The sequence below is a fragment of the Panulirus ornatus genome, chromosome 41 (assembly GCF_036320965.1).
Source record: "Panulirus ornatus isolate Po-2019 chromosome 41, ASM3632096v1, whole genome shotgun sequence".
In the NCBI taxonomy this organism is placed as follows: Eukaryota; Metazoa; Arthropoda; class Malacostraca; order Decapoda; family Palinuridae; genus Panulirus; species Panulirus ornatus.
The window spans coordinates 18875156-18892084 of NC_092264.1; the positions used below are offsets into that span (position 1 = coordinate 18875156).

General features: G+C 46.2%; 1 protein-coding gene across 8 annotated transcripts in view; it reads right to left on the reverse strand.

Moving 5' to 3' along the window:
- The window catches only part of LOC139761739 (uncharacterized), a 67941-nt gene extending 55110 nt beyond the window's left edge, over positions 1-12831 (reverse strand). For 5 of the 8 annotated variants that reach the window (XM_071686148.1, XM_071686150.1, XM_071686147.1 and 2 more), the window contains exon 1: positions 12642-12831. In XM_071686148.1, coding sequence (XP_071542249.1) covers positions 12642-12717 — 76 coding nt within the window. In that variant the 5' untranslated portion in view covers positions 12718-12831. The remainder of the gene's footprint in view (positions 1-12641) is intronic. The other 3 variants (XM_071686151.1, XM_071686149.1, XM_071686145.1) reach the window with 1 other exon arrangement.
- Positions 12832-16929: the final 4098 nt, after the last annotated feature.

Genomic DNA, 16929 nt, shown 5'->3' on the forward strand with positions numbered 1-16929 from the left:
AGTGAGCCAGGGCGTCATCTATCCGTAAGAGAAAGAAGTAGATCAAAGCAACGTCACGTACATGATGTAGGATTACAGGAGAGGAAGTAGTACTGACAGTAACATACTGACATTAACATGCCTGACTGCAACACAGGTAACAACATTTGTGTGGCACAAAGCAAGTCTTACCTAGGTGCGTGAGTGGCTGGTTGAATATGTATATCTGGTGCCTTGGCCACATATCTGTGTTTGTGTGTGCGTGTGTGTTGTGTGTGTGTGTGTGTGTGTGTGTGTGTGTGTGTGTGTGTTGAGGGTGTGTTGAGGTCGTTAAGCCAGGCTGGCCAATAGCTGTCTACTGAGCACATCGTTGCGTGGCTGGACCTTACCCCAAGGGTGTGAGGGCGGGCCGGTGTTCCACGTTGCTGTACACGTCCTCAACCTGCCTGCCTGTGTGGTGGACGTGTGTGTCGCTGCTTTACATCTGTACTGTACCACAAACGGTTAGGCGAACTTGTTTACATATTGGAACACACCCTCCCTCCATCCTGCCTCCCACCCGCACCCACGCCTCCTCCTCCTCCTCCTCCTCCTCCTCCTCAGGGGCCTTCTGCTTGAGTCCGGGTAACGCCCTCCCACACGCCCTCTACTGCGCCTGCTAGATGCCGTCTTCCACGCCCAGAGGTCCTGGGACATGCCCTACCACGCGCCCTCCTTCTCTCCTTGTCGCACGACTCACACTTGTTCCTGGAACACGTCCTACGACACGACCGTACGACGTGTACTGTATATCACACCCTCCCACCACGGCCCCTCATCCTCCACCCCCTTTCCCAGACACACCCTCCCCCACGATCCCTCACCCACTCTCACAGGCATGCCCTCCCCCACATTCTTCATCCCCTTCTCCATGACACACCCTCCCCCACGACCTCCCACCTCCCCTGTCCATGACACAATATCCCCCACATCCCTCACTTCCCCCTCTCCCTGACGCACCCCTTCCCATGCCCTCTTATTTCACCCATAACCTGTCTATCAGACAGCCTCATCCCTCTTCATCCTACTGAGCATTTCATAGTTCTCTTCCTCTCTCTTCCCTGACGGTCTGCAGGGCACCTTGGTCGTCTCCAGATGGGCTGGTTGCTTCTAAAATGGCCTAATCATCTATATAATGATCTGTTTGCCTCCATAACCTCTCCACATATATCTAGATGCGTGCGAATGTCTCCCAGATTGATCATTCTATCTCTAAGGGACCTGATTGTCAGGAGTGGTAAACGTGACAGTCTGCAGAGCATCTTGGTTGCTCCTGGTAGTGTCTGGTCGCCCCTTGTGGCGTCTGGTTGCCCCTGGTAGTGTCTGGTCGCCCCTGGTGGCGTCTGGTTGCCCCTGGTGGCGTCTGGTTGCCCCTGGTAGTGTCTGGTCGCCCCTGGTGGCGTCTGGTTGCCCCTGGTGGCGTCTGGTTGCCCCTGGTGGCGTCTGGTCGCCCCTGGTGGCGTCTGCTTGTCAGTCTGCCATCTTGGATGATTTTAACGGTACTACTGTAAATGTCCCCTTGAGCAAAGTGTTGATTCAAGAGGCAGCTGTGTGCCGACGAACCCAGACCACACTAGATCGAACCAGAATACACCAGATGAAACTGTATCAAATATCTGTCCATAAAAGCGACTGTAAATCTTGCTGGCCTAGATGTCTCTAGGAGCAAGGTGTTCCTCAAGTCTCTAGACTTGCTTGTTTCTAAAACATCATAGTTGTCTCCGAACCGACTGTATCGTCTTATGAGTAACCTGAACTTCACGCGATCCACTTCTTTCTCGAGGCATTTTTTAAGAAGACTTTACAGTCTTGAAGTTCGCTGAGTGTCTGTGGAGTTGTCTGTTTACTCTAAAAGCTTGTAGTTCTTTCTAGAGACGGATGGGTCGCTCATAAGTATTCTGATTTTGTTTCAACTGTCTCTCAAGGCGTTTGTTCACCCACTCAAGTGACTTAGTTGTCTCGTGAAACAGTCATGTTCAGTGCAGTGAAACCAAAGCCTTCTATCCATACCCGAGACCCACACACCTTTCTGTGGATTTCTCTGACCACTTCGTACTCCCTAGTTCAACCCAGTCATTGTACGTCACCCTCTGTATACCACTTTACTCCAGTTCCCTCCATGCCATGCACGCCTCTCACCCTCCTGCATTTCCAAACCAGGATGAATGAAAGCTTTTTCTTCTCCATCTTTCCATACATGTTTTATTCTCCCCCTCTCCCTTGCTCCCTTCTCTTAGTCGGTCCTCACTGATCCTCTCATATATCCAAACCATTTTAGCACGGCTTGATAAGCTCTCTCAGTCACACTCAGCTTACCACCAGAGTTCTCTCTTATCCTGCCGCTCTTTACTTGATCAACCCTCCTCACACCACATATTGCACACAAGCGTTTCGTTACCAACATATCCACCTTCTTCCATATCTTTATATTCACTACCCTCGCCTTGCTTCCAGTCAGCACCATTGGGCTACTGCAATATCAAAAATACCCATTTGCACATGCAGACAGCGAACTCTCCCTCCTAATACTCCTCACTACACACATGAACTTTGCCTCCTCACCTACCGTATGATTCACTCCATCACCCACTGTTGCCTCCACTACCATTTTCACTCACCAGTAACTGAAACACTCCACTTCCTTCAGGTTCTCTCCATTTGATCTCACACTCCAGCCATCCTGCCTCTCTTCCCTGCAAGACCTCATGACCTTACACAGCTAACCAGTAATGAACGCCACAATATTCAACCAACTGATATAACTCACCACAGAAGACGACCCTCGTTCCCTCTAACCACATCAGCTCCTCATCACGTCATATCTGACAATGACACATCATCACCAACCAGGACGACCCACCGTCAGCATCGCTGACCTATCTAGGCTGCTGCCAACAGCCGTGAACAAACAAGTACGAGAAGCCGCCAGCCATTACCCAGGCCACACGACACACCTCACCACCACGTCTGGTTGAGTACAACTCCAGACCGTAATATGAGCACTGGGCGTCTGTAAACAGGATATAAAATATACTATGATCTCTGCAGTGCCGGACTGATAACTCTCTCTCTCTCTCTCTCTCTCTCTCTCTCTCTCTCTCTCTCTCTCTCTCTCTCTCTCTCTCTCTCTCTCTCTCTCTCTCTCTCTCTCTCTCTCTCTCTCTCTCTCTCTATCTATCTATCTATCTATCTATCTCTCCACACAGGCGGCAATACTAACATGACTCAATATTCACATAAGATTCACATAAACCTTCGTGCGTTGCAGGAGAAAAAGTTCCACAATCACATAACGGAGAACTACCCGTGTGTAGCGTGTCTCTCTGAGATACCCCTCCTCTCCCTCCGCCTCCCCCCCCCTCCCCCTTCCCCCCCCCCCCCCCCCCACACACACACACACACGCACTCCCTATAATTTGCCAGAGATCTGATGCGAACCAATGTACCCAGTTCACCAAGACTACGAACGTCCACAGTCCTCTGCTCAGCTACTCAATCTTTTCGTCTTATATTTCTCCAAGCAAAGAATTCATCATCTAAACTCTATCCTTAACATTTAGATTTAGATTTAGACAAGATATCTCAAGTTACTGATGTTTTACGTAAACAATAAATTGCTTTTAACGGTGTCACAAACATAGATATGATGTTTATGGAATGATTATTCCAGTTACAAGGTCACCAGTTGTCGGGGATTCGAACCCAGCTCCCTTAGGGCAAGGCTCGCCACTCATATGACAGGACGTTTTGCTGATCCCACTTTTTCATCCATCTTCCATGTTCTTCCCCAGGGATGATGACCAACACATTATTTGCAGGTTTTCTCCATTTTTCATGTCTTTCATAATCAATGAAATAAAAGTAGCACCATTATTCCCTTGAGCTAGTGTGGCACTCCATCCCTAAGCACCAAACTGAATAAAAAGCTAATCCCTGCGTACCATGAGGGTTAGCACTTTATTCAGCTCCACACTGTGGTTATAAGAAGTTGAGTCTTCTTACCAATTCATCGTACATGAGCTTCCCTGTGTACAGTGTATACATACTCTTACTTATTCTTGCTCTACTATACAGTAAACTCCTTCAGTTTACGTCATACAGTTTACTCCCGAATATGTATTAGTTGTTTACCACACCAGTTTGTAGTTCACATCACAAATATTGTATAATCTCGTATCATGATCACTTGTTTTCCACACATACTCCCCAAACTACCTCATCCATGTCTATGTGACGAGTTTGTCTTGGTATCCAAGAAGGATGCTCGGGCACGGAGACCTACGTAGCTTCCCGGTCTAGTATCTGGTGAGGCTGGTGCAGTAGGCGGGGCTGGAGGGGTCGCTCCACCATGTTTACATCTCCAAGCATCACTCTACGGTGGCGCACTCCCTCTCTCTCTAACTCCCTCACCATCCTGGCCTTCACGTTGAATGCTCAAGAACACACACACATACACACACACACACACACACACGCATATATATATATATATATATATATATATATATATATATATATATATATATATATATATATATATATATATATATATATATATATATATATATATATATATATATATATATAAGTATACAATGGAGGGGGAGATGTTAACGGATCGTAACCAGACTATAGCTGGAGACGGTAAGGAAGAAAGCATAGGAAGACTCATCACTTGGATATGATGAATATAACATCTTAACTAAACAAACATAAAGTTTAGAAGAGAAAGATTATACTTGATAGAATTAAAGTAAACAAGTTACATAAACATGTGTCTAGCGTTTCCAAACTGGAGATTTATCTTAACTATGTGAGAGAAATGCGAGTGTGTTGCTGACTAGCTCACTCACCCGTCCTGGCTCTTCCCATTTCTGACTCCGTGTGTCCAGTTTTCTTGTGTATTACCCACACGTATGGCTGTTTTGTCACCTATTGTCTCCTTACTCTTCTCTCAAGAATAATCTTGAGTCTAGAAAAAATATCTACTGTGTGGGGAGGAATGGCTGCTCATTGGAAAATGGGATATGATACATTAGACTTCTACTAGAAAAGTAGAAAATCGAAGACGAATTCGTGAAGTTAGTCAGAAGTTGCTGATGTTGTTATCACTGAGGAAGACACAATAAGACCAGGTCTGACTCAACTTCCCCCAGGATGTAGGACGCCTCGCCAGGCAAAGACGGACCAGCATCCAGTCTGAGTCCTACTGACTCAGTGTATCCTGTAACTGGGAATAACACAGTAAGATAACGACCATTCCGGTAGTTAAGGTTCAAGCTGATACCTAAGGACTTTACCAGTAGTTAAGGACCATACCAGTAGTTACGGACCATACCAGTAGTTAAGGACCATACCAGTGACTACGTGTTGACGTTGGTCAGCCGTGTGTAGATATGAAGCAGCTGTTTGTCTGTCCACAATCATTTCATGTTCAATTTGGTTTTCCTTATCATTAAGTGTTTGCGTAGATTCTTTCGTGTACAGAAACAAAATAGGTTCCTTGTATGTCCACAATGGTTTACTTTCTTTCAAACTGGATTGCCCAATTCTCCAACACTGCTGGCCTAGTTCTCCAACACTTCAGATCTGGTTCTCCACCATTATCTCCCAGTTCTTCCACACTGTTGTCCCATCTCCCCCACACTGTTGGTTCAGTTCTCCCAGTCTGTTGACCCAGTCCTCCTACATTGTGTCTCCACTCCTCCCTCCCTCCCACACTCTCGCCTCAATTCATCACAGAGCTCCTCAGTTCCAACCAGAGTAATTCTGGGCATAACTGTGGTCTCCCATCTGTGGTCAACGGATAAACAGCCTAACCGATTGTTCGAGCCTTTGATTCAGTCGTTAAGCTCATGCTGGTGCGAAACAGGTTTTCGTTATGTGAGGAAACATAAAAGTGGCTCGTATCTCCCGACCCGTCCCTGTCCAGATAGATCGATATATACATATGTATTTTAGAATATATATATATATATATATATATATATATATATATATATATATATATATATATATATATATATATATATATATATATATATATATATATATATATATATATATATATATATATATATATATATATATATATATATATATATATATATATATATATATATATATCTATATATATATATATATATATATATATATATATATATATATATATATATATATATATATATATATATATATATATATATATATATACGTATGTGTGTGTGTGTGTGTGTGTGTGTGTGTTTGTATTTGGCTGTTTGTCTGTCTGTCTGTCTGTCTGTTCATATGTCTGTCTGTCTGTAAGTATTTCTTTTCCTAAGTAATCATGAACCGTTTTCTCGACGCAACGTATCACACAATGGCACAGGTCTTCAGTAGTGCCACATGCAGCCCACTACAACATGCTCGATCACGGTGGGTGTAAGTCACTACGTAACTACCATTTTACAACCTAACAAACTGGAGGCCAAACAAGAGAAAACTATAGCGTCTTGGGACGACGTGAACAACAGAGTTGGCCGTAACGACAAAGCCCAAATGTAAGCATGCGACATGCGTGGTGCGTCACAGTCAGATGTAGACGACTCAACCAGGTCTGGATGACACAGTGTCTGCTGGCGTCACCCGCCTCGACGGTCGAGACCTCATAAAGTGGAGTTAAACCAACATGGTAAATCCCAACACTAACTTAACAGGCCAGAGAGACGTCGGTAAATGGGAGAACAAGAGGAAAGACTGTCTGAACTCTTACGTCAAGTTTTGAACCTCTTCATCCCGATTAGACATAAGGCTAAAATAACATACCCACGGGCGAGGGAGTCGACCAATCATAATTTCTCTGAGGGAAAGATAAGCATGTTATAAACATGTTAATGATACTATTCTCAGACTAGAAAGAGTCACCAACACAACGCCTTAGATCCTTTCATCTCCACTTTATGTTGTGTAAGTAAACGTGAAAATGAGTAAGATAAGTTTATCTGACGGTGAAAGATACAGTACAGACAACTGTAGAAATGAGAATGATTAAAGAAAAAAAAAGATATTTATATATATATATATATATATATATATATATATATATATATATATATATATATATATATATATATATATATATGTATATATATATATGATTACATATTGACGTACACTGTCTGTGTAAGGTACGTCTCTTTCCTATGAACATCGGGTGATCTTATAAGAAGAATAGAAAAACATACTTGGTAAACTTCAGACGAACTTTAAAGACTTGTTAGATACTTGCCTTGAGCGAGAGAGAGAGAGAGAGAAGAGAGAGAGAGAGAGAGAGAGAGAGAGAGAGAGAGAGAGAGAGAGAGAGAGAGAGAGCAAAATAATGATGTGAATGTGGAGAGAGAAAGAGAGAATATATCTCGCAGTTAGCAGATATCATGAATCATCTGCGAGATTCTTCTTAATTAACTCCATCTGGCGTGCCTTACTGACCATGTTAACCCCTGGTCCTTGTTATCATCTGCCTCTAGGGTCACACACACACACACACACACACACACACACACACACACACACACACACAAGACCTGAGGGTCAGAGTAGTGTACCATCCAAGTAGTCATCTCGTCTCTCCTCACAGCACCCTTGAGACTGGAAACATTGTCTGCTAACCTCCACTTGGGAAAAGTAATCACGTAATAATGAAGATGAATGACGTAGTAACATAGGAAGCGCTTCACGACCAAGAGACCGTCCAGAATAGCAGGAGGAGGGACACACAAGATAACCATGTAAACAGCCAGCTCCAGTAAGGAGATGAGGGAGACCATATTGTATGTCAGGCTTTGTGAAAACTAGAGCCAGAGCGTAGGGCGGTGTGTGCCATGTGGAAGACGTAGTGAGAAAAGGATAGAGGAAAAAACTATTGGTATGATTGAGCCGGAGATGTGATAGATCGAGGGAACACAGACTTTGGTAGACATACAGGAGACACAGAAGGTGAGGCTGCAGAAATGACTTTGAAATAATTAGACGGGAGGAAGATGGAAGACACGAAGGATACTTAATGCATAAATAAATGAAAGGAAAAGAAACAAAACTATGACGCAGATTTATAATGAGGAAATCAACAGTAAGGTCCAGATATCTGACTCATCTCAGAGGTTAACATTCATATGTAATGACGACATATGTGAGGACGTACATGATGACATATGTGATCAGAGGATGACATATGTGAGGATGCAGATGATAACACATGGGCAGTTCAGCACTAAACCTCATAGTGTTTACCCTGTAAGACTCATATGTGTTATTATTACCAGTGGAGGTAAGGAGGCTCACAAGGAGGCCAGACCCATACAAAAGTTCAGGGTCCTGGTGGGACCTCATCACTGGCACCCAGAGGGCGTTCAGTGGCGCTTGGTGATTCATCAGTGATGTACAAAACATTCCCACTGATTTCCATGAGTGAGAGACATCCTAAAAATCCCGGGGGATGGATGTGTGGGTCATGTACGTATATGGACCGCCAGGAGGAGTTTCATACCGTCCCCAGCAGAAGACTGACAGTGAAGTTAAACATCAAGCTGGGGTGAGGGGAGGGCTGATCAAATGGACTGACAGCAACCTGACTGGGACGGATTAGTGAGCACATCATGCCAGGGCAACCCTCCCGAGTGGAGTCCCTCGGGACCCACGACTGTGGCCATTATTATCCATGATGTACATCAATGATCTGCCAGAGGATATGGGCTGCTACACTCTGGCTGGTACATGGGTAAGTGTGATGATGATACCAATGAGAGCATGAGTGGCGTGCGTGAATGTAATGGTAAATAAGATACAAATAGATTTCTAACAGGATATTACGAGGGTAACTTAACACGCTTGTTTGATGCTGGAGGACATTCAGAACATAATGGTACAACTGTAAGTTAAGCTGGAGGTGTGTGAGGAGTAGCGTGAGAGAACGTTTCCTCCTCGTCAGAGTCAGAACTCAAAAGTTTATTAGCGTTGTGGGTTCGTAGAACAAGCTAAGCCAGGAAGAAATAACTGTCAATATCATCAGATAATCACAAAATTTGTGACGAAAGTATATCAAGTAGAAGAGGTGGGGTCCCACCAGTGCAAAACTCCCTCCTCGTGTGCACACATATATCATGTGTCTAAAATGCATAAATCACAAATCATTTATAACAATACCAATTATATCATTTATATCAGTATCATTATGTTACTGTATTCTCCAGTCTGCAGGGTCATGTATGTATCTGGTGGACCCCGATATCTAGATGATATTTGTCCATCACGATAATATGATAATGATTCTTCATACTGCGCTGGTGGGCCACAACCATCTGTCCCACGTTACCATCTGGTACGTCAGGCACCATGGTACGACCCTTGGGCACGACGGTACGACCCTTGGGCACGACGGTACGACCCTTGGGCACGACGGTACGACCCTTGAGCACGACGTACGACCCTTGAGCACGACGGTACGATCCTTGAGCACGACGGTACGACCCTTGAACACGACGATACGACCCTTGAGCACGACGGTAAGACCCTTGACCACGACGGTACGACCCTTGAGCACGACGGTACGACCCTTGAGCACGACGGCACGACCCTTGAGCACGATGGTACGACCCTTGAGCACGACGGTACGACCCTTGAGCACGACGGTACGACCCTTGAGCACGACGGTACGAGCCTTGAACACGACGGTACGACCCTTCAGCAAGACGATACGACCGTTGACTACGATGGTACGACCCTTGAACACGACGGTACGACCCTTGAGCACGATATTACGACCCTTGAGCACGATACTACGACCATTGAGCACGACGGTACGACCCTTGAACACGACGGTACGACCCTTGATCAAGACGGTACGACCCTTACGTATGATGACATGAATTTTGGCCTGACCTCTAATGCCCAGGTCACAGGCTAGGCCAACACACCCCAGCCAGGGTCACACCCTCATGATCAGGAGGTGATGTCGTTTGTAAGTTGGCTTCACAAGGTCTCTGTGGTTCACCACAGTGCCCTTGACCCTTGACGAAGCACAGGAGGGATGCCAAGCCATCTAGTTGTCTCCTTCGTCACTTTGCTGTTCAACGGACCTGGAGATTCCAACCTCCAACTTGTCCTCGAAATCAGCTACTAAACGGCGAGACGTCGAGGGTTTACAAGTGTGTTGGTTGTGAGTACAATCAAGCTGGCGACCGAGCGACGTAAGTGCTTTGTGTTATGTGAAATGAACCAGTTTACGTTGGTCGAGCCCACAAAGACGGCGCTCCAGACCCCTGCTTCTCCTTGTGGTCTTGGCCTTTTCAAGAGGGTTTAATAAATGGGTAAATTTTCCAAGTCTCTCTCGATGTCGCAAGGCACAATGGCCGCTCCTGAGTCGTGGGATCACGATATACGATCACGGATGTAGTGAGCTGACGACCCTCCAGCCTCTCCTGGGTTGTGCTGTGTCAAGTGCACTGTGGGTGCTCTGTTCACATATGGAACTGACACATTCCATAACCAGAAACTCCTCACGGGTCATCTAACTATAACTATTGAAATGATATCATCCAGTTCTAATTGTTGGGTTGTTCTGGAAATATATTTGCTGTTGTAGTCAATTTATTGTGTGAGTTGTTGATGCAAAACATTCGCCAGGCCTTAGCTTGGGACGGGCCCTTGTCCTTAGACGGTCTGTTCCCTCTTTACCCTTCACTGTGTGAGGGTAAGTCTCACATCCCAGTCCTTACTTTACCCTTCATTACGTAAGGTTAGGTTCCAGATCCAAAGTTGATACGGTCAGTAAAACCAGGTCTTGTAGGGCAGTGGCTAAAGCATTCTATAAGTCTCTAACCTCAGTAACGTAAGAACCATCGTGAAGATGATGACTCCAGTAAACATGAGCAAGGACTCTGTGCCACTTTCTCCAGTCTGCCTCAAGCATGCGAGGGACGACACAGCAGCCGACGACACATGGAGGAAACCTGACCCTCTGTTGTCGCGACAGACTCGTCTTCCCAGCAGATCTCATACAACAGCAGACCCACCCACTTTCCTGCACCAACGAGGCCAGATTTGGAAAGCCGATGATTTCCTGGTGTTATAATTTCTGGGGTCACATCCCGTCTAGCTAGTGAGCAAGTTGTACTCTTATGGACGTCTCATTCACCAGTTTTGTCTGATCATATTCTCGCTCTTCATTGCGATGACACGAGCTGCCAGACGTGAGAGTGTGAGATGTAATCAAGCGCGTCTCGTCGTACATAAGAGGTCGGGTCGTTAGCCTCAAGAGGTTAGGTCATCGCCACCAGAGAGATGGGTCGTCGAGTTCAAGAGGGTAACGCTTCTAAACAAGAGGTTAGGTCATCGTATTAGGTCATCACTTTACGTTTACAGTGATCTAATTCATGGCACACGAGAGGTGGAGCTGGTGAAACCAATGACTCGGTCACTTACACACAGGGTCAGCTGATGTGACACTTAGAACATGGGATGTCACGTGATATCATCGGCCTCTTGTAAGACGAAGCTGAGCGCAGGCGCTCCTCCTCTTGACGTCTTGTGTTGTCAGTCAGCATCTTGCCGTCTTGTGTTGTCAGACAGCATCTTGCCGTCTTGTGTTGTCAGACAGCATCTTGCCGTCTTGTGTTGTCAGTCAGCATCTTGCCGTCTTGTGTTGTCAGTCAGCATCTTGCCGTCTTGTGTTGTCAGTCAGCATCTTGCCGTCTTGTGTTGTCAGTCAGCATCTTGCCGTCTTGTGTTGTCAGTCAACATCTTGACGTATTAAGTTGTCAGTCAGCATCTTGCCGTCATGTGTTGTCAGTCAACATCTTGCCGTCTTGTGTTGTCAGTCAGCAGCTTGACTTCTTGAGTTGTCGGTCAGGAGTTTGACGTCTTGTGTTGTCAGTCTGCATCTTGCCGTCTTGTGTTGTCAGACAGCATCTTGCCGTCTTGTGTTGTCAGACAGCACCTTGCCGTCTTGTGTTGTCAGTCTGCATCTTGCCGTCTTGTGTTGTCAGTCTGCATCTTGCCGTCTTGTGTTGTCAGTCAGCATCTTGCCGTCATGTGTTGTCAGTCAGCAGCTTGACTTCTTGAGTTGTCAGTCAGGAGCTTAACGTCTTGTGTTGTCAGTCAGTCAGTTTCCTACATGAAAGATACCCTGGTCATCAGAGGTAGTCTAGCGTTGGGTTTTGATCAATAAGAACGAAAATTTTCGGTTTTAGGTTCATTATCTGTGCGTTTACATCTTAGCCCCAATATGACCTGACCTGACCTGACCTGACCTGACCTGGTGTATAAGTGGAGATATCTACAGCATGCCAATTTTGGTGTAATATTTAACAAGGTAAAGAGAGAGTTCATCCATGAATTAAGATCTTTCCACACTACGTTTCTTCCATAACACAGGTCATGGCCATTCTTGACCTCAGCTTCCGAACATGAACAGAAAAGAGGAATATTTATAGGTGTACCATCGTGCATATCTAACGTGTAACTCAGGCAGAATCATGCATGAGTTAGTAGCGTCGGTGTATCGGTGGTTTTGACCCCACCTCGACGTATCTTCCAACACCTCACCGTGACCTGCGCTGACCTGAGTAACAAATGGTAGTACTCACCCGCGGCTGCATGCCGGTAGATCCACGCCCATATGAGTCCGTGCAGTATGAGGCGCAGACGCTGGGCCCTGTCCATAGTGGCGAGAGGCTACTCTCCGATGTTAGAGCTAACCGCGCCACTCCCGCATAGCGCTGCCCTTCCCTCACTTGTTCCACACCATGACAGGACCCGCTATGCTGCCCCTCGCTACCCTGGCGGCCGCGCCCAGGGTCCTGCGCGCCCTCATGGCCCAACCTGTCGTCCCTCTGCGCCCACACGCCCACCATCCTCTTATCTACACCTGCCTCCTACAGTAGACAGGATTACCTCACTCCTCCAGAGGGACTATGGAGGGCGTGGTAACGGCACAGGTAAAGCCAGGCAGGGGCAGGGAGGGTTGGATGGGTGGTTGATCGTGCCAGTGGCAGCGAGGTGAAGGGGAGCCACGGTGGCACTAGGCATCAGTGCCACCGTCACACCTGCACCACCCAGCCAGCTGCCTTACCCACGCCCTACCCACGTCTTACCCCTCCCCTACCCACGTCTTACCCCTCCCCTACCCACCTCTCATTCCTCTTCACTCACTCATTTCTTGTGACTTCTTACTCCCTGGCCGTCTCCCTCACTCTTACTCTCACTTCTGGACCCTTTCTGCTGCTTTGTGTTCGTCCTACACTTGACACTACCTCCCCAGACTTCAACCTCATACCAACCTATAACGACCATATATTCTCCCCTTCTCCCCTCACTCCCCTACACTGTCCTTTTCCCTTCACTCCCCCACACTGTACTCGTAACCCACGCCCACCCACAACCCCTGCTGGCTTATCATCCCCTGGTGACCTTCTAACCCCTGGTGACCTCCCAGCCTATGGTGACCCAACCCTTAGTGACCTCCCAATCCCTGGTGACCTCCTAGCCTATGGTGACCCAACCCTTAGTGACCTCCCAACCCCTGGTGACCTCCCAGCCCATGGTGACCCAACCCTTAGTGACCTCCCAACCCCTGGTGACCTCCCAACCCATGGTGACCCAACCCTTAGTGACTTCCCAGTCCATGGTGACCCAACCCTTAGTGACCTCCCAACACCTGGTGATCCCTCAACCCCTAGCGACCTCCTAACCCCCGCTGGCTCCCCCTGTCATCACTTAGTTTTAACATGAGTACTTCAGCTCGGCTCTAACAGAGCTGAATGCACGCGATTATGTATGGTGGCCACGGCTGAGGCAAGTGTGGGCGTGGGCTTATGACCGTGGGTGTTGCAGTTGTGTGGGTGTGTGGGCACGGATATGGGTGTGTGAGTGTGGGTGTGGATATGGGAGTATGGGCGCGGGTGTGGGTGTGGGTGTGGGCGTGGGTGTGGGTGTGGGTGTGGATATGGGCGTATGTGTGTATGTGTGGATGTGGGTGTGGGTGTATGGGTGCGGTTTGTGTAGCTTTTGTGTATGCGTAAGGTGAGATATGGTGAGCGTGAGCAGTGTGGATGCGTAGGCCGCAGTGAATGGATGTTGGTAGTGTGGATGTGCAGTTAGTGTAAATGTGTAGACTGGGGTAGATGTGTAGACTGGGGTAGATGAGTGTGGATGTGTAAGCCAGGGTACTTGAGCGTGGGTGGTGTAGATATGCAGGCCGGGGTGGATGAGCGTGGGTGCTGCGGGTGAGGATGGGCGCGGATGAGGCTGTATGATGCCTACACGGGTCACGTATCAGCGCACACCATGCCCATGGTCGACACCGCAACTAACACTACACCAACACTACGCTAACACTACACCAACACCACTAACCCCCACCCCACCTACCCGTGTGTGATGTGGTGTTCTTCCATACCTCGCTTGTGAAGGGTTCAGTGCCAGGGAGGCGGGAGAGTGTAAATTTCAAGCTTTTATGTACAAAGGATATCAGGAAATTGTGATGAATTACAGACTGTACCCTCTGACGAATTTGGTCCGAAAAACACAAGAAAAGATGATATGAAAACAAGGAAATGACTTGAGGGAAAAGTGCCCACATACCAAACATGTTTGGGTCATGGAGGAAGTCAAGTAAGAAGAGAACTGCATCATCATGACTGAGGGGAAGACAAACTCCGACAATGGTCGTCTGCTGCGTGGTTCATGATATTCAACTCAGGTTAATGCAAGGTAATGAGGATGGGACACAGTGGAACAAGACTTCAGTATATATGTTGTACAGCGGGAAGTCAGATGAAGGAATGTGTGTGTGTGGGAAGAACATAAGATTGACGCTGTATCTAACTTATCGGCAGACATTCGCCTTAAGAGGATTCCGAAGTAGACACTGTCTGTCTGCACGTATTAGAATGGTATTCATGTAAATAGTTAAAGTAAATGTCTGGTAGAACATTCTCCGTCAATGTTAGGCCAAAACTAGAACGTGTCCCTCAACACAAGTCGCCGTCCTTAAAGAAGCTTAAAGACATAACAGGGAAGGTCCATAATCATTGACTCTCTGGGGTCAGAGTTACATGACCAACCAAACGCTAGGGTATGGTCACCGTACCTAACCTGTGGCCAGTCTCCATGTTAGAACATCACTTACGCAGACCAGCTGTCTGCTGGAAAATATTAGAAGTACAGTCAAGTTGACGGATAAGGAAACATTCAGCAAACTGTTTTTATCCTGCATAAGACCAACACTATACTGTGCTCCTCAGGTTTGGTCACCGGACCTTAAGAAGCACAAGAGTAATAGAAAAAGGTCCAAAGAAGGGCAAAAAAGATGGTACCAGAATTAGAAGAACTGAGTTACAGATATGAGATAGAGGCTTTGAATGTGACCATTTTGGACGGGGTAACAGTGAGGGGTAACCTGGTCATAACTTTCAACTTTCTGAAACAGATTGATGACGTAGACAGTGAACAGTTCATCAAGAGATGTAGCGTTAACGCAACCACATGACTTAATGTGAAACTAAGCATGAAACTTGTTGAGAATATTGTGAGGAAGTCCTTTTAGATTACAGTATTAATGGTGGATGAATGGAATGATATGACTGATGACATGGGTAATGCAAACAACATAGAAACTTTAGATTTATGATAAATAATGTTCAAGAGATGGGGCCCCACGAGGGTAAACCTCCCTCCCCGTAAAGGACGAATAGGTAATCAATTATCTATATATTTATAATCATTCCAGGACCTGTTTCTAGAGGCTTATGCAGCACAAGACTGCGCTGCTTCCAGAAGCAGGGATATGTGGACTCCATTGGAGTGAATTCTTGGACTAGACTGTGCTCCCCCTCACACAACGACTCACCCAAATTAAAGTGACTTTTCACTCACGGTATAACCTCATGCAGGCGGAGTCCGGCATCACAAATAAAATTATATATATATATATATATATATATATATATATATATATATATATATATATATATATATATATATATATATATACCTATGGTAAGGGAGAAAGAATCATACTTTCGCATTTCTTGTGTGTCGTGAAAGGCAACTGAAGGGGGCGGGAGCTGGTGGCTTAAGACGAGGAGGAGAGAGGAAAGAAACCTGGATGTTTTGGCTCTGAGTGAAACGAAATTCAATCTTAAAGAAGGAGAATGGTTTGGAAATGGAATAAAGTCAAGGGTTAGTGAGAGAGCAAGAGCTAAGGAAGGAGCAGCATTACTGCTGAAGTAGTAGTTGTAGGAGTGTGTGATAGAGTGTAAGGAAGTAAACTTTAGACTGATGTGGGTAAAAACGAAAGTGGATGGCGAGAGATGGGTGACCATTGGTGTTTATGCACCTGATCATGAGAAGAAAGATCATGAAAGGCAAGTGTTTTTAGAGCAGCTGAGTGAGTGTGTCAGCAGTTGCGATGCAGAGGACCAGGTATTAGTGATGGGTGATTTAAATGCGAAGGTGACTAATGTGGCAGCTGAGGGTATGATTGCTGGGCATGGGGTATTCACCAAAGTAAATGGAAACAGTGAACAGTTTGTGGAGCTGTGCGCTGAAAAAGGACTGGTGATTGGGAGTACCTGGTTCAAAAAGAGGGACATATACAAGTATATGTGTGTAAGTACAAAGATGATCGGCCGGGATTACTAGAGTACATATCAACTGATAGGTATGTAAACTCTTGGGTGTAAATGTGGTGAAAGGGGCGGCTGGTGAGATGTCTGATCACTATCTTGTGAAGGCAAAGGTGATGATTTGTAGAGGTTGTAGGAAAAGAAGAAGCAGTTTCGGCGAGAAGAAAGTAGTGAGCAAAAGTGAGACTGGTAAAGAGACTTGTATGAAGAAATAATAGGAAAGATTGAATGTAAAATGCAAAAAGTG